This window comes from Ips typographus, linkage group LG16 (assembly GCF_016097725.1).
Source record: "Ips typographus isolate SLU linkage group LG16, UJ_Ityp_2.0, whole genome shotgun sequence".
Classification (NCBI taxonomy): Eukaryota; Metazoa; Arthropoda; class Insecta; order Coleoptera; family Curculionidae; genus Ips; species Ips typographus.
In genome coordinates, this window is record NC_138437.1 from 6,303,544 (window position 1) to 6,322,007 (window position 18,464).

Genomic DNA, 18,464 nt, shown 5'->3' on the forward strand with positions numbered 1-18,464 from the left:
ACAAGAGGTTTAGTACATAACATAGAAGCCTACAAAAACGCATTTTACCTGGAAAGGTAGCAAGTCTCGAACCTCATCCATGTTGGTGATCTCGAAAGTGGGCGGCTGTGGAAAGGGACCTTTACCCGGATATGAAGTGCTTCTTCGGAACTTAACAGGTGAGATAACTTGCTGAGGTTGATTGAAAGTAGGACTCGGTTTTCTTCCAGGTGGCATTCCCACGCCCATTTGCTGAAGCGGTGTTAGCACGCTACGACCCCGATTCCAAGCAGAACCAGCCGAGGCCGCCGCGTTCGAATTAGGGTTCCACCCCTGACCCGGTGGTCCAGGAGGAACGCCGGTCCACGATCCGAAACCTTTCGCGTAAAGCGGATGATTTGAAAGAGATTGTTGCCGACCTAATTGAGGAGGAAAATTATGACTGGCGGTTATGGCCCTCCGCGTCTGGTTGGTCTGATTCTGACCCATATTTCCTCCGAACAGCTGCTGTTGTTGATTCGGAGATGGGAAATTCTGGAATCCTATTCCGTTAACTCCGGCTAAGTTGGGAACAAACCCGTCCTCGATTGCAGTGGACCATAGAGCACCAGCTGGGGTGGCAGGTTCTGCAGGATGGAAGAAGGCCGATGGAAGTGATGGTACCGATTTGCTGACCGACGAAACGTGATCTGATAATTTTTCGGAAAAATTATTCACGGTGGTACTCGGTGTTACATCCGTATCTTTGGCGGGAAGAGACAAAGATGGGTTTTTGTCAGTGGGGGTGGTAGAAGTGGTACTAATTGAGTCACCCACCCCTGACGATACTGTACTGGACATTTCGTCACCGCTAGATCCACTGACAGCTGCCGCACTTTTTTCAGAGGGATCATCTTGCATTATCGCACTATAACTTTTTGTCTGGATAAGGATATCTGTGCCGTTGCTCGTGGTGGTCGGCGTAGACGAGTAAAATATTGTATTTTGATTTGGCTTGGACTCCACCGCACTTAACCCAATGTTCGTATTACTGCTTAAACTAAATTCCCCCATTAGTGCGCGTCACTGTCCGCTAGGCCAGTCGTACGCTGTCCCGTGGCTCGGTTATGTCATACACATACACTTGCTGTCAATTTTTGAATATGAACACTCAACCAGTGAACCACCAGCCCACTTTCATGTTAATGTCACTGTTTCTGGCAGAGCCGACCGCCAACCACGACACCCGAACTCGGGCGATTTCCGACGATGAACTCTACAATTCGCTAAAGCCAGAGGGCGCGCCGACGCTTCACGGCCACCGCAGACGATAGCGACGCGCGCATCTGATCGAACAGCTGATGACGACACTTAGAACGACACCTCTATTTGTAAATATGCCAGGATTGCCAAGCTGGATTCGTTATCTCTCCTTGTTAGAGGGCGCCACGCAACTTATCGATAGATGCTTTACTACACCAAATGTAAAGAGTTTTTGCACTCTCGCTCGACTGCGGCGCTTTAATATGTAGCCAAATTTCCACAAAGCGCTTTGTATGAGCCAATATTACGGCCAAAATAGAGCAACTAAAGCGTTGCTTTAGAGTCGAGCGCAAAACCCACGTCAAAGCAACCGAAATCATTAATTACTCCCGAATTCTGCTGAAGCACAATACGAAAGCAATGCGAAAAGCCTTTCGTTTCACTCCACGCCTCCGTTTGCGTCAAACTTGGTCCATTTTCTCCCAGTTTCGGGAAGGTTTCTGACTGAGCATGGTCAATAAATGATTGTTTTTACAAAAGGTCCCCTTTTGGCACATATTTTTGACACTGAAAATAATTCTATTCTGAACGAATCCAGTTCATTCATTATTCAGATCAAACGTGCTGTGCTCACAAACTTTCCTCTGCTTTTTGAAAAAATGCATACAAACAACCATTAAGCCCCTGAGAATATATTATTTTTTTACATAATAAATATGCTGGTCAATAATTTAGACTGAATGAATAATATTAATGTATTCCTGTAATGGAGTTTAATTATTGACCCATTTAGGTATGTTTAATTTAGTTCAAAGGCTCATAATAGAACGAGTCAAGCAATTACCTATTCAATTCTGTTTATTAATTGCATATAGCTCAAATCTGGCAACACATATAATAGAAGCCATATTTACGAATATAATGATCGAACTATAGCAGCAAAGAACAGATTCAAGATTCAGTACAACAAAGTAAAAACTGAAAAAAAAAACAGTATTTTTTTTATCAGAGTAGAACTAAATTATTAGGTAGGTATCACTGATTGACCTCACTATAGATCGAATCAAATTGGGTTAATTTCCCGTTTATATTGTAAATAAAACTTACTAAAGGAATCAAAATTACATATTTTTTAATATATCCAATATACCAAGCTTTATTTACTTAAAATAAAATTCTAACCTGGACAAAAGTGCCCTAGCTCTGATAAAACTTGTCACCTTACTGAACGCCAACCTATGTGACATGTGAAGCAGTAAAATTATATAATTAAACCCCAAGCGCTATTTAAAACAAACCTAAATTAAGAGTGGTATACCGAATACTTATAGCTCCATCTCTTTATTGCTTTGCAAGGTAGTTACAGATTTCTGTAAAAGTGCACAAATGTTTTGATTTCAATTTTTACTCTAGCTTAACAGAAATACATATTTTAATAGCTATAGAACAGTTTAGTGTTAAAGAAGTTTAGTAAAATTAATTTGTCACTTAAAAAAAAGTTTTTTGTGCAGACTCTCATAAAACATTTTTTTTCCTTATTAGTTGGATTTGAATCTCGTGCTTTAGTTTACGATTTGGTGAATATTGTTTAAAGAAATCCATAAAAATAGTTGTAGCTTGCTAAGTTGCTTTGAGTAACATTATGTATCATAGTAATTATTAAGGTAGTAATTTTTTACCACAGAAATGAGTGCAAAATTTTTGGCAGTTCTTTTTTATTGAACATAAAATTGGACACAAAGTAACTAGAAAATAAAATAAAACAGCTGCTTTCACCAATTTTACCTCCATATTTAATAAAATTAAAAACGCTTTTAAAACATAAATGAATTAATATTGTTAGGTTATAACTAAACCTAACGGCGCTTATTCTTCTTCTTCTGGTTGGATTTCTTATTCTGATGCTGGTTCTGCTTGCTTACTGCACCTCTAGGAGAAGGTTCCACACTCACTCCAGGGCTGTCAGTCAGGTCGTCCACTTTTTTAGAGAAGTCACTACAAATCCATTAATTGTAATTTCAAGCTCTCCAGTATACATTTACGATAACTTACTATTGTTCGCTTTGTCCGTGTGATGTTCCTTGAGACCCTTTAATAACATCCTTATTCCTACGATCCCTCTTCTTCCTATAACCGGTTCTTTCGTATTTAGGCAACCATCGCTCCGGATCAGGTTGTCCGTTAGGGTCATAATTTTTAGGCAGTTTTCCTTTGCGTTTTTTGTGCTTTCGAGTTTTAATCCGCGTATCACTGTCCGTTCTTGGAGTACTAAAAAAACACTGTTAACACTAGTACGAATAAACACTCACTAAATTATTACCTTGGCAATGAATCTCCTTTAACACCAGGACTTTTCTTCAAGTTTACCAAAGCCAATGTTTGGATGCTTTCTACGTCAACTCCTTGAGAAAGCTCATCAATTGAAGGCAATTCCTGACTGAGTTTCAATGCACGTTTTTTGTCAAACTGTAAAAATTTTATTTACAATTTGAACTTAAAAATTGACAAAAACTACTAACTTGTGTGCAAGCAAGTACTAACTGAGCGTAGATTTTCTTATCATCCTTATTAGCAACTAGTAATTCTTCAAGACTGTTGGCAGCCACTTGAGGATGGCCGTTTCTAATATGAAAGTCGGCAGCTTGTCTCCAGAAACTCGATAAATCACCAGACTTCATCTTTAGAGAAACAATAAGACATTTCAAATTATCTAATGAGTGTTCAACTTTTTTCCTAATTTTTGAATCAAATTAGTTAATAAATTATACAGTTTTTCTCAGTAACCAATTACTATGTAGAGTAATTAAAGCATAAATAATGTCAGACAAACACAATTACCTTCTTCTTTTTATAAAATTCCACTGATTTCTCAAAGACCTTTAAAGCAGCAGCCTCTTCCCCTATAGCCAAATATAAAGTGGTCAAAGCACCCACAATTCCAGGTTTATAAGTGTCTTGTCCAAGGTTCTCCAACACTTTGCAGGCTTCCACTTTATCTCCTTTCATCAGATAAAATTGTGTAATGCACAGATCCACATACAATTTACTGGTATCATCCGTCTCCCCTCCTTTTTTCAGCAACTCAACAGCTTCTCCAAATTTGTTTGCTTTAACTAGATTCAGTGCTCTCAAGACCTTTACAGGAGTAAGCAGCTCAGGCCACGTTGCCTCAATGATTTTGCACACTTTTTCACATTGATCAGGTTGATTAATATAGTAATTCAAAATAGCGTTATTCAGTGCAATATATTTGCGTTGCAAGGACGGCAGCTTGTTGATTAAAGTTTCATTTAAAGCGACTTTCATTTTCTTTTTGGAGTCAAACAAGTTTTGATCTTTGTTGATGCAAACTACATTGTTACTAGCAACTGCTTGTAAGGCTATATCTTCTAGTTTCAGTTTTAGATTATCTGTATAGAGTGTCTGAGCTTCTTTGATGCGTCCTTGTTTTTGGTACACATACCCCAATTGAATTCTGCAATAGACATTTTCATTGTATGCTAAATAGCTTACTTGCTGCAGATAGGGATTTTAATGCAATTTGATGTAGGAAAGTGAATGAAGTAAAATTACAGTTAGGACAAAACTGCAATGAACAATTCTTTTAATCTCACTGATCAAGCAAAGTATATCATATCAATTAACTTTTAATATTTTTATTACGTAATTTATTTAATTACTAATTTTTGCACATTGGAGTGGTGTAAATAATATCCTATCAATAAATGGTACCTATACTGTTTAAATTAATTAACTTACCTGATTAATGCTAATTCTAGATCAATTTCATCTTCAGTAATATCTTCATCATCATCAAACTTTTCCCTGCACAGCTTCTCACACTGTCTCAACTTCTTTTCTGCTTCTGTGAAGTTTTCAGAAGCTATCAACATGCAAGCTATATTGTAGCACAACTCATAGGGACTTTCTCTCAAATCAGACAAATCAGCCTAAAACATTATTTACTTTATCATCAGCTTGGCCAAAATTGACAATTCTCACTCTTTCACTACTTTCTAGGAAAACCATGGTGGCATACAAGTTTGTGAGACGTTCCTCCTCATACTCATCGTCAGTGTTTCGAATGACGTCCTGGTAAACTGTATACGCGTCCTTGTACTGTTCCAGACGGTACAGGATTTGGGCCTTTAGTTCTTTTATGCGGTAGTCCGTGTCCGTTTCACTTTCATTAATTGTTGACAAGGCATCTTGCAGTTTATTCACGCGGTATAAGGAGTAGGCTTTTTCGAAAATCAAGTTACTAAAATATGATTATTTTAGATGTTTCAGATTTACTACATAAGGATTAAAGGTGTCCCATGACTTAAAAGGATGTACATCTAATGCTGCCGTATATTAATAGTGTGGTAAGAACTACTATAGACCATAGTATAGAAATGTAGTACAGGGTGATTGTTTATATTTTACTCAACAGCTAACTCTGATGAGCTTGATCTGATAGCATAGTTTAAATTAACTAATTTTATAGTATTTTTCCTGAATCGCCAAATTGACGTCAAAAAGTTGAAAAAAAAGATCATCATCAAGGATAATTTAGAAGGTTAAAAAAATATGATGTTTCTTCTGAATAGTGTGAAAGCAGTCTAGACTTCAAATGGTATATTTTGAGGCAATAAAGATGTCAGTTTTCATAAAAAAAGCATTCATTGTTTGGTGCCTAAGGAATATAAATGAAAGAAAATAAAAGTGTGATGTGACTGACATTTGTTGGTTTCTGGGATATCATTCTGGGGATTCAGAAAAAATACTCCAGCAGCTTTGCTAATTTAAACTATGCAGTATGCTGTCAGATCAAAATTATATGTGTTAGCTATTGAGTAAAATATAATCAATCACCCTGTACACACAGCACTATTTTTGAACACTTCTTAGACATATTTTGGGCTATGTTAATACTTCCACCAAAATACGCCCCTTATTTTACCATTTTTACCAGACATTAGGTGTGCATATTTCCAACTGACCTCAAAGAACACTTACTCTAAATACTCAGGGTTTTTGTTAATTTGAGTTATTGCTTCTTCAAAACGACCTAGCTCAATAAGACACACAATTTTACTGTGGAATGCTAGAAACTCGTGAGGGGCTATCCCAAGGACTGGAAAACAATGCCTTAAATAAATATCCATATGTGTTTATATGTAAGGTGTTGCTCACTTTTGTTGGCAGCTTTCAGGGCACGTTCGTACTCCTCATTTTGACTGAACTTATGTAACTCCGCATATTGAGTGGCTATAGTTTTTTCTTTTGGAGTTTTTTCAGCCATTAAGAATTGAAATAAAAAGTTTAAAGTTTTAGGAAAAACTACAAACTACTTTCAAGGTTTAAGATGAAATTTGTGGTTATGTTATGTTAAATTTTGACAGTTTAGACGTGGTGTTTTAGCACAGTGTTGCCGTTTATTACTTTTGTTTGAGACATTCTGACATTCATAAATACCTAATCACTAATTAATTTATTGATAAAACATATATGCATCTTTGTTTATCTTTTCTTTAGAGATGGAAACAGATACAACCCACTAAACGAGAATACGGAACAATTTTTTGTCTCATTCTAACAAGACAAATAAATTGTTGGCGTTGGATTTAAATAATCAAGTCATACGCCCGTACTTAAAATAAATTAACAAGAAATACTCTTTAACAAAACTTTGCTAAAACAGAGACATAGAAATTGTAATTTAAACTTTATGAATAAATACACAACTAGAAATATGTTTTGTGACTCAATATCAGTAAATTACAAGACTGAAACTAAAATTTACGTTTGCAATAAAATGCGGACCTGTTTATTGTTGTTGTAATACCATTTCTACATATATTTTGGTCTTCAAGTTAAATCTTCAGTAAATGTTTCAATTGTAATCATATTTGTGTACTAAAATGGCTTTTTGTCCTAAAACCGTCTTCAACAACATAAAAAAAGAAGCTAAGCGTATCCTTTAAAAATTAGGTTGGAAGCACTTTTATGTGTGTGCATGTAATTTTCTTTAACAAAAATTTCAGGATTATTGTCTACAAAGTCACCGGAAAAAGGTAAGAATGGTATTATTATGATCAAATTAATCTATTTTCTACAGTTTTAATCATTTTTGTCATTGTTTTTGAAGTTTTTAATGAATGCACCATTGTGGTGTTGTTTATGGAGAATGACGTATGACGTACAAAATGATGAAAACACATAGATGTAATGACGTAAGTCGTAGTCTATACAACGGTTGCTAGATGTCGCCACAATATAGAATTCAAATTAAGCAGATTTCGCGGTTCTGGTATTTAAAAAAATATTTATTACATTTTATTTGTTTTTTTTTAAGTTGAAAAGGGTAGTTAAACAATTGAAATAACTTCATAATTTTTCAGAGAACAAGTACTGTGTAAAATAAGAGTTTTAAGAAACATAAATTATTTAAAATTTTAGTTACAAGTGCTAATTATATGTACTTTTATCTTTAGTAACGTTCAATTGGCAAGACCCTCTAAATTTGGAATCTCAACTAACTGAAGAAGAAAAAATTATCAGGGATCAATTCAGAGGTTACTGTCAGGAGAAGCTTATGCCTAGAGTAATAGAAGCAAATCGACATGAAAGTACTAGTATTTTTGTGCGTTTTACTGTATTATTTACATTTAAGTTATTGCAGAATTTCACAAAGAAATTATGACTGAAATAGGCAGTATGGGGGTGTTGGGGTGCACTATTCAAGGTTACAATTGCGCTGGGGTTTCTAATGTAGCTTACGGTTTGCTTACCAGGGAAGTTGAAAGAGTGGACAGTGCTTACCGGTCTGCGGTAAGCGTTCAGTCGTCTTTAGCTATGGGGGCTATTTATATGTACGGGAGTGAAGAGCAGAAACAACAGTACTTGCCTGCCATGGGTAAGTGAATCCGTTCAACTTTTAATAACAATAACAACATTCCTAAGATTTCCTAACTTTTGATAGAATTTTTGTGTTAAAACCAGTTATTGTAATTCACTAAATTGTACATAGATGTGCTATTTACAGTTTTGGGTTTGAAACGGTTAATATCTTGCCTACATACCAAAATTTTTCGGATATAAATAACCAAAAAATTATAAAGCAACTTGTCCATTAGATATTGGACCCATGAACTTTACATCGAAGAAATTGATCATTGATGAGTGTGTTAGTGGCCGGACTGTATACTAAGATTACATAGTTATCTAAAAGAGGTGTACCTTAGGAACGTCCGGCGGCTGCACAATCGTTTGTCAGTTTTGATTTTGATGTATCGTTCATGGAATCTAAACCAAAATAAGTAGGGATTTGTGTATTGAAGTAGGTACTAAATAATGGCCTGTTTAATTATTGTATTATCTTTTATTAAGCGTCACTTTTACAAATTTTTTACAGCTAAAGGGGAGCTAATTGGTTGTTTTGGTTTGACTGAACCCAATCACGGAAGCGACATTGGAGGCCTTGAAACTAATGCAAAGTATGATGAGGCATCAAAAAGTTATACTTTAAATGGGAGCAAAACTTGGTATGCTGCTTAAATAATATGATAATTGAGTTTGGTATAAAGTAATAATTTCAGGATAACTAACTCTCCTATAGCAGATATTTTGATAGTTTGGGCGAGATGTGAGGACGGCAGAGTTCGAGGTTTCATAGTAAACAGAGCGGAGAACGGAAAAGGGTTGGCCACCCCTAAAATAGAAGGCAAGTTTTCTCTCAGAGCATCTACAACAGGGATGATTTTATTGGACAATGTGAAGGTATCAGCGGACCATTTGTTGCCTAATGCGGTTGGTATGGCTGGCCCCTTTGGGTGTTTAAATAATGCTCGTTACGGAATTGCGTGGGGTGCTTTAGGTACTTCTCAACTCAGTCTGATTCAGTCAAAATAAAAGTAAACAAAATTTAGGAGCAGCTGAAAACTGTTTAAGTATAGCCAGACAATACACACTAGAACGGCATCAGTTCAAAAGACCTTTAGCACAAACTCAGCTGATCCAGAGAAAATTAGCTGACATGATGACAGAGATTGCTTTGGGGCTTGTAGGTTGTTACCAAGTAGGTAGATTAAAAGACCAGAACTTGTAAGTTGTTTTTAACTTAAAAATATATGTACTGATTTGAAGAATTTGATTTAGGCATACTCCTGAAATGATTTCTCTGCTAAAGAGAAATAACGCTGGAAAAGCCCTTGAAATAGCAAGAAATGCCAGAGATATGCTAGGAGGTAATGGCATTCAGGACGAATATCATGTGATTAGGCATGTTATGAATCTCGAAGCTGTGAATACTTATGAGGGTATAATAAGTATTATAATAAAAAGTTTAAAGATTAATAAAATATTTTTTTAGGGACACACGATGTCCATGCTTTGGTTCTTGGAAGAGCAATCACAGGACTGTCTGCTTTTTAGCAAGCATGTTTAAGTCTGAAGAATAGAAAAATTTGTTGTTTATATTGAAAATAACGTTCACCTAGCTGTCCCAATAAGTCTTAAAAATTATAAAAAAATAGCTCAAACTTAAGATAATGATTTTCCGTTTTGAAGTATTTAAATGTCATTTTTTGTTTTTCTTTAATTTTTATTCGCCGACAACCGAATCTTTATCATTCCTTGAAGTTTTATGAAAGACTTCTATAGTGGTCTTCTCTTCTGTGGTCAAACCATCTTTTTTGATTGTGTCTTGTATAAGAGAAAGAAAGGGGATCCTGATTTGAGAAAGTGGTAATCAATTTCCTAAGTCATGCGCGCTTAAAAAACGAAACATGCTATGCGGCCGTTGAATCGCGCTTTCACCGCCTTGTTCGCCACACTAAAGTATTTCTCCAAAAGTTCTATGTTCACTTTATCGTTATCAGTGACGTTAACCAGCAGTCAGGGCTTATAATCAGCTTATCATTCCGATTAAAGCGGCTCCGAATAATGTCAGAAACAGCGCGCGTTATGGATACTATTGGGATTTTGTGCACAGTTATAGTTGGTTTTTGCATACTTAAATTTGTTCTTAAGTTTATTTATAATAATTTCTTAGATGTTACTTTAAGGGTTAACGCTGTCAATTTGAAAGAAAGTGGAAAATGGGCTGGTAAGTATTTGCATAATATTTTATATTAAACCTGAAAATTCAACAGAAATAAGCTTGGCTTATATGATATTAATCAATGATTTTTCTGTAAGTATATAATGTTTAATGTTTAGTTGAATATTAATTTAAGTCACTAGATTTGATTATACAGGGTGGTCCAAATTGATTGTAGGATACTTAAGGGTAGAAAGTACGTAAAAAATAAAAGTCAAAAGTGCCCTTTCGGAGCTACCGGGCCCCAAGAAAAAAGTTTTTTATCTTAATTAAAAAATTGAATGATCACTTCAAGAGTTTATTTTTTATGTACTTTCTACCCTTGAATTGTCCTACAATCAATTTGGACCACCCTGTATAATACTACTACTTGAATTAGCTTCATATTTTTTTTCAAAATGAAATAATTAACATTTGAATACAATAAAATACATAATAAAATTTGAAAACAATTGTAAATTTTGCCTTGACTATTAACACCTTACACAACAATGCTGCTGCTTTCTCCTTCGTTCACACTGCACATATTCTGATATAATGCGGTGAAGAAAGTAGAAAGTACCATTCAACTTGACCGCCTAGATCGAGAAATTGCAACAAAACCTTGCCGCTTATGTATTTGTTTTATTACAGGATGTAACAATACAGATGGATAGATTTTTTAACGGCAGTAAAATGAAGTATTAGTAGAATTACTTAATAGCTGTTTCTTCTTTTTTTTCTTGTCTGAAGAATTGGAATTTGTGTAGTATGTATCTCTTGAGATCCATTTTTAAGTTCATAAATCATTATAATTATATGAAACAAAAGACACGTAAATTTAGTAGAGTAACCTTTATTTAAATAAATGTCATTGACGTACAGTATAAACGATTCAGCATTTCATATAACTGATTCGACAACAGCATTGTTTTACAAATATTACAATTGGAAATTTAGTTCATTGTTAAAACTGTTTTGTTTTTATACGTATTTAACTACTACTGAAATTTGACCTTACCAAACAAGCAGGTATACAACATTAAAACATCAAATAGATAGGCCTACAACAATAAGCTTTTATCAGCAAGTTCATGTGGTGTATTAAATTTGTAAATGTGGAAAATTGTTTAATTGCCTTAATTGAAATTATTTAGATTAGGTTCAGTAGACCACTAATTTTACATATGACAACACCCTTAATAGTTTAATTAAAGATGTTATATGAAAAGAGACCTACATTCAATCATGGTGATGCCATATATTTATAACCAGTTTCAACTTTTTTGCAACATTATTTACAGCAATCAAATAATCATTAATAGCTTGGATTACTGTCTTGATAACAGGCTATACATTGTCACAGATCATTAATAACATATTAATATAACTTCAACTATAACTATGTTTATTTTATAGTAATCACTGGGGCCACCGACGGAATAGGAAAAGCATACGCAGAAGCCTTAGCCAAGAAAAAGCTAAACGTGGTTTTGATCAGCAGAAATCCACTAAAACTGGACGACGTCGCAAATCAAATCGCTCAACAGTACCAAGTGGAAACGAAAACAATAGCGGCTGATTTCACTAAAGTGGAAGAAATCTACCATAACATCGATAAGCACTTACATAGCTTGGATATAGGAGTTTTAATCAACAACGTCGGGATGAGCTACCCTCATCCTGATTATTTCTTAGACCTAAAAAACAAGGATGAAATTTATGATAATATTATTAAGTGCAATATTATATCTGTGACTAATATGTGCAAAATTGTACTTCCTGGAATGGTGGAGAGGAAGAGGGGAGTTATAGTGAATATATCTTCCACAGCAGCCCAAATACCTAGTCCATTACTAAGCGTTTATGCAGCATCAAAATCTTTTGTGGAGAAGTTCTCTGCGGATTTATCTACAGAGTATTCAAGGTGTAACATAACAGTACAATGTCTGCTCCCTGGTTATGTAGCCACCAACATGTCTAAAATTAGGTCTTCAACTTGGATGGCGCCTTCTCCAGCTAAATTTGTTGCTGAAGCAATGACCACTATAGGAGTAAGAGAAAAAACGACTGGGTACTTCCCACATACTCTTTTAGTGGGGGTTATTCACTGCTTAGATGCTATTTCACCTAGTTTGTCTAGATGGCTTATTGTACGAACCATGACTAACATTCGAGCTAGAGCACTTAGAAGGCAGATTCATTAATTAAGCTGTTTATATAAGAGTTATTTATTCTATCAGATTTTTTTTGGCTTACAATAAAGATGTATTTTAATATTTACACGTATTTGAATATATACTTCTTAAAAACTAAACAGAGTAATTTATTTATCTTTCTTATCCAGTATACAGGGTGAGCTAGAATGATATATTTTGGAAATATTTCGATTTTCAAAAGTGCACTGGACTTATCTGTGGTTTTGAATTACGCTATCTACTTCTCATCCCTTCTCTCTCTTTTCAAATTTGTGTAAAAATTGGACATTTTGCCAAAATACAGAATGTGCAGAAGAAAAATATTGATTATTAAGAGTTTTTAACTTTATACCAACTTGCATTTCTGAGGTGATACAAAATTCGATGTTGAGTTTTATTGACAATTGGCGAATGCAATTAATTTTAATTAACACAGTATTACCTTTCTAGATACTGTAAAAAGCTCAGTGGTTTTGTGTGCGAGTTAGAGTAGTCACTTATAGAGAATAGAGATGGCGCTACCCCGAGTTGACTACCCTGTGTAAGAGTACCAGTGGCAGAACAGAACCCAGTACAGTTTAGTCACAGTTCGCAGTCAGATCACAATACAGTTATAGAAGTACAGAGAAACATAGGGCTAATAATTTCCACCATGAAATATGGCAAAACTGTCTCTGTTCATAATAAAAAAATAATAACACAACAGTGCAGCGTCTCGACGTACCTTCCACCATGGCGGCAGAGTGGAGACCATTGACGTATTAAATGGAAGGGCAACATGGAATTTCCATTTCCATGTTGCCCGGAAATGGAATCCTATTAAGTGCCTTGATGGTAATTATATAAAATATTTATCCTGTAACTTGTAGCAATAGCCTGATTTTGTGTTTCAAGGTATCTTAGAGCACTATCATGTCCACGCGACGTGGAACATAACCTCACAATATGCTAGTCACACGTGGGAAGATTTTTTAGATTTTTTGTTGTGATATTACTCCCAGTAAGTATTTATTATACTTTCCTTATTTATGCAAAACATCTTGAAATAATCCACACTCAGGCAGTTTCTTAATGAAATTTTCCGCATTATTGAAGCGTTCATGTGTGTGGGAAATTAAGTTGACTTGTGTTGCTGTGCTTGTTAAATACAGGCAGTTGCAGTGGCATAAGTTGGACATTTAATTAAAAACTATATTTCAATGAAATTACTATTGATTGTACACTAAAATCCGGTATTTTTTTCAGAAGGGGGTCAGGGACATCATCTCTGAAAATGGTGAGTTGCACATTGCAAAGAAAATGTCATGAAGATAACTGCAAGGTACTAGAGCTGGTCAGGGCTTTCATGGCCTGGCTGGTGTGAAATTCTTGCTAAAACATAGTTGAATATTCACTTTATAATATTATTAACTTCTATATATATTATTTACGAATGTATTCATACAAATGCATTTTTTTTTCTATTAATTAGTAGGTATAGTAATCATTCATATTCTGAATTAAGTTGCTTTTGCAGGTATTATAATCCTAATATTTGGGCTAAGAAGCAACCTGAAGCTAGTGAAAGGTTTGTACTACATTTATGTAAATTGTATCTAAGTATCACTTGCATATGATGATTTATTATAATTTTTTGTCTTCTTTTCCCGTCTGAAAGACATCTTGTTGATAATTTTATAACTGAAGTAATATATTAAGTAAAAATATAGATTTAGCTTGTATTAAAATATATTAGAAAACAGGTTTAATTTCAGGTTAAAGTCCAGTAAGAGCAGATTTAAATGTAAGTGAAGACTGATGCAAGGTGAAGACAAATTTTGAGTGAATAAATTGATTGATAAGTTTAAAGTGGTTTTGTTTATCCTTAATAAATCAAATCGTACAAAATAACTTATAAATTAAAACTGGTTCAGTTTTGCATTATTTTATATTGTCAATCAGTACACACAAAAATAAAATTTATAACAGGTTACAAGATAAATAAATGTAACAGGTACATTCACACCAATGTATAGGGCGTCCCATAACTATAAGTACACAAGAGCAGTATAACTTTCTTTACATCAAAAAGTGTCCCATATTTGTATGCATGATTAACTTTAGTCTTTTTTTAGAGTGTCCTTATGGCTATGGGATTCTGTATAATATATTTGATATAAATGCTTTTGGAAGGTTTAAAGTTGAAACTATAACGTTTTTAGATTGCCTTACTAATTCATATAACATACACATGAGATCAATAAAAAATTGCATATTACATTATTCATTCACTGTCTTGCCCATCCCTAAAAAAAAATATTTTAATACTGTAGAGTAGTTTTGTTATACTAGCTTAGATACCCAATGTGGTGATGAGGTGGAGTTTGAGGTGACGACACTGCCGACGCCTGTGGGGAAGGGGGGGTTGGAGTTGTACTAGGGCCAGTATCACTAGAATTGGATCCAGCAGAAGACTGATTTTGTGCAGGCCATTGTCCTTGTTCAGCTTGTAACCTTTTCAAAAATATTCATGTCACTATCTCAAACAAAACGAAAAACGTACCTTTGGTGAGCTTGTTGTCTAGCCCTAAATTCAGCAGCTTTGAGCTGTTCTAGATGAAACTGTTGTCTTTCAGTAATCAGTTGCTGTCTCTGATACTCCAGACCTTCACGTTCCCTTTCCATTGTAGTCTCCAACTCCTCAAAGTGTCGTAGCTTTATTTCCAGCTTTTTCATTTGCGTCTCTACTAGTAAAGCTACTAACGACTTAATTTTACGCTCCTCTACCGCAGCTAGGTGCTTGGCTTTAACTGCAGCCGCTGCTAAAGCTGCAGCAGCTGCACTTTGCATTTCGCTGTCTTTTACTTTGATTTCCACAGGTTGGCTGGGAGTTAAGCAAGCTTCGTCTGGATCCGATTTTACCTGTGAATATACTTTATAATTTTCACAAAAGTACAAGGGTAAACTCTTTTCACCTCTCTTTTTTCTTCCTTCAGTTCTCCTGGGCTATCTTCATCCTTTTCTTTTTTAGGCTCGTCTTCCTTTTCAATGGCAGTTCCTGCAATTCCAGTTAAAGCTAAGTTAGCCGCTGGGTCGTATTTTCCTGAAGCTGACGAAGCTTCCACGTTTTTTAAGTGTGCATCCATGACGGAGGCAGGAACTACAAAAACCACACATAACAAAGTCGAACCTCAATAAAAGTATAAACCACCTTCATCTTTGATGTTAGCGAATTCCGACATGGCTGACTTTGCAGCGGCCGCAGCCACTCTAGGATCTACAATAGAAGCCAAGAATGCTACAGTAGACATGATTGGGTTTCCTATTTTGCTGAAAGGGATTGGCTGGTAAGCTAAAGGCCCCAAAGCGCCTCTGGTTTCTACATCTTCTAAATATGGATCTTCAATGGGTAATCTTAGGAAGTGTAGGATACATTCGTCTTGTGTTCTTGATCCTACATGTTCACATACTTTGTTCCAGTCATCTTTGTACATTTCCAAACCTAAGTAAGACATTAGATGACAAATATACTGCAAATAAAATACTCTTTACCTTCTAGAAGAAGTAAAGTTTCCTGTTCAGTCCAATCCCTAGCTAACGAAGCTGCAGTTTTATTTCTAAAAACGATCGGTTTCTTCGAATACTGGTCCAATTTCAGTCCAAAACTACTCAGTGGATCAATTTCTTTCTTAAACTCTGTTATTTTATCCAAATCTAAGAGAGTCTTGGCAGGACTAGGCTGCATCGTTTTTGATGGAACATTTGGCTGTAAACCTGAAGGTGTATCAGATAAGACGTGGAAGTGTGATGTAGGAGGTGGTCCCATTGGTGAAGGACGAGAATCAGAATCGACTTGGTAGTTTATTAAACCCCACTGTTCTAGAAATGCGTGTACTCTGGTTATGGCGCAAACGTCCCCAGCTAAGTTTCTTCTACAGGCTGTGCTAGTGATGTATTCTGTAGGATTCAATCTGTACGTATCTACCATAAAATTCCTAAAACCACTTTATACTAACAACTTACCAAGCTAAAATGTTTCAATAAGAACCTGTAAGCCATGTAAATTTCTGGAGTTTTTGATTTATTTCTGGAATTAAAGAATTCGCCCATTGCGCGTTTCTCAATTTCATGAATTGAATTGTAATCAAACCATGAGGAATATGAGGGAATTATTATGTAATGGGTTTGTTCAGTGACATTATCTTCTAGGCCTTCATCTTGGTTGTTACTATCACTAGTTTTGCCTGTTTGAGAGTTTTCTTCTGTTTTGTCTTCAGATTCATCCAATTCTATTACTGAGCTGTTTTTCATGTCACTGTCTTTCTTTGACAAGCCTTGACTGTTTGGTGATGAGACTTCCATTATTAGGGTATCAGGTAAAGGATCTTCCATATCTTTTGTCAAGTCCTCTGGTTCATCATCTCTACTACTTTTCTTGCACAAACCTAAGCCTCTGCTACTTTTGCGTTTACCTATTTTTGAAGATGGTGAAGGAGATCTTTTTCTTTTATATTCTCTTTTCTTTTTACTACTTTCATCTGCTGGGTTGATAAGATCTTCTATGGACATTAGTCTGGGGTGTATTTTCTTCCTCCCTGTTTCATCCACTTCATAATCCTCTTCAGACATCCACTCATTGTACTGATCAGTATCAAATATCCAAGCATAAGTAATATGCCAAGGACCTATTTTTGAACAAGGACTTTCAATTGATACACCTTCCAAACCAACTGAATCTACATTCACCCATGTATCAAAAGAGTCAGGAAAGTAGTACCAATGCATTAAGACCATTTTGTCCCTTTTAAGGACAGGTCTTCCATATTCCTCCACAGGAGACTCAACAATATTATACAATATATGAGTGGCATTCTCTTCATTTTCAACAATCTGTCCAGAGCGACGTCGAACTATCTCTTTTATTTTCTGAGCAATAATCTTATCAATAGCAGGTGAAATATATACAATAGGGTAAGTATAAAGCTTGCTTTGAATCAAAGATTTCTCCATTAATTGAAACAACTCAAATATTTTGTCCAACTTGAATAGAAGCTAAAATAAATCAGCCCAACAGAACTTCCATGTGTGTGATTATTACATGTGATTAGTAAATTAAATTTCAATGTAAATGGTTTAGTTATTAAGTTACATGATGTCCTGGTTGTGATTATATACACAAACAATTGAATATATCAGAGTGTTCTAGTTGAAATTCAATTTACTAACTGAATTTAAAACCACTTACCTTGCCTGTTGGCATTTCAAAACGGCGCCATCCATGATCCATTCTAAACTTGAAAGCTGCAGTTAATAATTGACACAAGCTTCCTCCAGGTTTAAAGTCCAAAAAATGTTTTATCTGTGGTAATTACATTTAATGTTGAGCTGATAGAGTCTATTATTTTGATGGATATTGTAGATACTTACAGGTATACGAGTCATTGGCGGCTTTTGGGATTTTTTGCCCAAAAAGTCTTCTTGAAACTGTAGAAATTGCACTACGGTTTGAGCTATAATCTTATTTGTCAGAGGGTCATTGTTGATGTACTAGATCAATGATTTGTTTCTGTTATGTTAGTACAATTTTACTATACAAATTTTTTCATTTACCCACCTTTTTCGCGTTTTTTTGAAGCCAGTTTTTAACATTTTCAAGGGAATTTATTGTGTCCGGCGATTCAAAATATTTAGTATTGGGGCCCCCGTCCATTTTAGGCCCCACGGCCTGTAAACTTTGCATATCTGCAGCTTTTTCGCAAAAATCAACCGGTTTTCTTCAATGAAAAAGTAATTAAACCAAGCTTTTGGTGACAGGTGTCAAAAAAAATCTTGTTCGGGTGGACGTCGATGTTGACGTCACGGCGTCGTTTATTATTTACAACGCGCTTCACAGAGGTCGCAATGTTCAGTTTTGTTATCACTGTTGAAAAAACCTCTCTAGAGAGGGCGCGACGTATTATTGATTTTATGCTTCACTGCTGTATTGACTCAAATTTTTGGGA

At 35.3% G+C, this 18,464-nt stretch overlaps 5 protein-coding genes and 1 long non-coding RNA gene across 10 annotated transcripts in view; 3 read left to right on the forward strand and 3 right to left on the reverse strand.

Moving 5' to 3' along the window:
- orb2 (cytoplasmic polyadenylation element-binding protein orb2) overlaps nt 1–1,295 on the reverse strand; it is a 36,137-nt gene extending 34,842 nt beyond the window's left edge. Inside the window, exon 1 of one of the 2 annotated variants that reach the window (XM_081994597.1) lies at nt 49–1,295. In XM_081994597.1, coding sequence (XP_081850723.1) covers nt 49–1,032 — 984 coding nt within the window. In that variant the 5' untranslated portion in view covers nt 1,033–1,295. The remainder of the gene's footprint in view (nt 1–48) is intronic. The other variant, XM_081994596.1, reaches the window with a different exon arrangement.
- A 1,696-nt stretch (nt 1,296–2,991) lies between these two features.
- Nucleotides 2,992–6,596, reverse strand: Srp72 (signal recognition particle 72). The gene is made up of 9 exons (XM_081994598.1): nt 6,400–6,596; nt 6,223–6,340; nt 5,224–5,482; nt 4,981–5,171; nt 4,060–4,696; nt 3,741–3,899; nt 3,542–3,687; nt 3,274–3,489; nt 2,992–3,216 (listed from the first exon to the last, which is right to left on the reverse strand). The coding sequence occupies exons 1-9, from the start codon at nt 6,506–6,508 to the stop codon at nt 3,078–3,080; spliced, it is 1,974 nt and encodes a 657-aa protein (XP_081850724.1). The 5' UTR covers nt 6,509–6,596; the 3' UTR covers nt 2,992–3,077.
- A 432-nt stretch (nt 6,597–7,028) lies between these two features.
- Nucleotides 7,029–9,796, forward strand: LOC145739187 (glutaryl-CoA dehydrogenase, mitochondrial). 2 transcript variants are annotated; one of them, XM_081994612.1, is made up of 9 exons: nt 7,029–7,179; nt 7,251–7,280; nt 7,701–7,835; nt 7,889–8,122; nt 8,621–8,750; nt 8,805–9,082; nt 9,135–9,309; nt 9,364–9,524; nt 9,578–9,796. In XM_081994612.1, the coding sequence occupies exons 1-9, from the start codon at nt 7,128–7,130 to the stop codon at nt 9,637–9,639; spliced, it is 1,257 nt and encodes a 418-aa protein (XP_081850738.1). In that variant the 5' UTR covers nt 7,029–7,127; the 3' UTR covers nt 9,640–9,796. The 2 variants fall into 2 exon arrangements, with proteins under 2 accessions (XP_081850738.1, XP_081850739.1); XM_081994613.1 differs by lacking the exon at nt 7,029–7,179 and adding an exon at nt 7,180–7,197.
- A 151-nt stretch (nt 9,797–9,947) lies between these two features.
- Nucleotides 9,948–12,602, forward strand: spidey (hydroxysteroid 17-beta dehydrogenase 12 spidey). Its single transcript, XM_081994618.1, has 2 exons — nt 9,948–10,312; nt 11,705–12,602. Exons 1-2 carry the CDS (start codon nt 10,150–10,152, stop codon nt 12,490–12,492), a joined length of 951 nt encoding a protein of 316 aa, XP_081850744.1. The 5' UTR covers nt 9,948–10,149; the 3' UTR covers nt 12,493–12,602.
- Nucleotides 12,603–13,023: 421 nt separating this feature from the next.
- Nucleotides 13,024–14,331, forward strand: LOC145739196 (uncharacterized). Of its 2 annotated transcripts, XR_014180921.1 has the most exons (4): nt 13,024–13,317; nt 13,378–13,483; nt 13,729–13,804; nt 14,000–14,331. It is a non-coding gene; the product is annotated as an uncharacterized LOC145739196 (long non-coding RNA). The 2 variants fall into 2 exon arrangements; XR_014180920.1 differs by having other exon boundaries at nt 13,027–13,317; nt 13,729–14,331.
- Nucleotides 14,332–14,391: 60 nt separating this feature from the next.
- LOC145739174 (SWI/SNF complex subunit SMARCC2-like) lies at nt 14,392–18,418 on the reverse strand. Of its 2 annotated transcripts, none has more exons than XM_081994587.1 (10): nt 18,077–18,418; nt 17,890–18,009; nt 17,708–17,821; nt 16,511–17,502; nt 16,015–16,457; nt 15,674–15,964; nt 15,438–15,622; nt 15,026–15,384; nt 14,824–14,976; nt 14,392–14,768 (listed from the first exon to the last, which is right to left on the reverse strand). In XM_081994587.1, exons 1-10 carry the CDS (start codon nt 18,200–18,202, stop codon nt 14,747–14,749), a joined length of 2,805 nt encoding a protein of 934 aa, XP_081850713.1. In that variant the 5' UTR covers nt 18,203–18,418; the 3' UTR covers nt 14,392–14,746. The 2 variants fall into 2 exon arrangements, with proteins under 2 accessions (XP_081850713.1, XP_081850712.1); XM_081994586.1 differs by having other exon boundaries at nt 16,511–17,514.
- Between the last annotated feature and the right edge of the window lie 46 nt (nt 18,419–18,464).

Excerpts from the sequence above, each read along its gene's own strand:
- LOC145739174 (XM_081994586.1), bottom strand. The coding sequence starts at position 18,202 with ATGCAAAGTTTACAGGCCGTGGGGCCTAAAATGGACGGGGGCCCCAAT. Across the intron at positions 16,458-16,510 it reads GAAATTTACATGGCTTACAG|GAATTTTATGGTAGATACGT; the intron begins GTTCTTATTGAA and ends AAGTGGTTTTAG. Across the intron at positions 15,623-15,673 it reads CGCTAACATCAAAGATGAAG|TTCCTGCCTCCGTCATGGAT; the intron begins GTGGTTTATACT and ends TGGTTTTTGTAG.
- LOC145739187 (XM_081994612.1), top strand. The coding sequence starts at position 7,128 with ATGGCTTTTTGTCCTAAAACCGTCTTCAACAACATAAAAAAAGAAGCT. Across the intron at positions 7,180-7,250 it reads CATAAAAAAAGAAGCTAAGC|GATTATTGTCTACAAAGTCA; the intron begins GTATCCTTTAAA and ends CAAAAATTTCAG. Across the intron at positions 9,525-9,577 it reads AGCTGTGAATACTTATGAGG|GGACACACGATGTCCATGCT; the intron begins GTATAATAAGTA and ends ATATTTTTTTAG.
- spidey (XM_081994618.1), top strand. The coding sequence starts at position 10,150 with ATGTCAGAAACAGCGCGCGTTATGGATACTATTGGGATTTTGTGCACA. Across the intron at positions 10,313-11,704 it reads AGAAAGTGGAAAATGGGCTG|TAATCACTGGGGCCACCGAC; the intron begins GTAAGTATTTGC and ends TTTATTTTATAG.
- Srp72 (XM_081994598.1), bottom strand. The coding sequence starts at position 6,508 with ATGGCTGAAAAAACTCCAAAAGAAAAAACTATAGCCACTCAATATGCG. Across the intron at positions 4,697-4,980 it reads CTAGAATTAGCATTAATCAG|AATTCAATTGGGGTATGTGT; the intron begins GTAAGTTAATTA and ends TGTCTATTGCAG. Across the intron at positions 3,490-3,541 it reads AAAGGAGATTCATTGCCAAG|TACTCCAAGAACGGACAGTG; the intron begins GTAATAATTTAG and ends GTGTTTTTTTAG.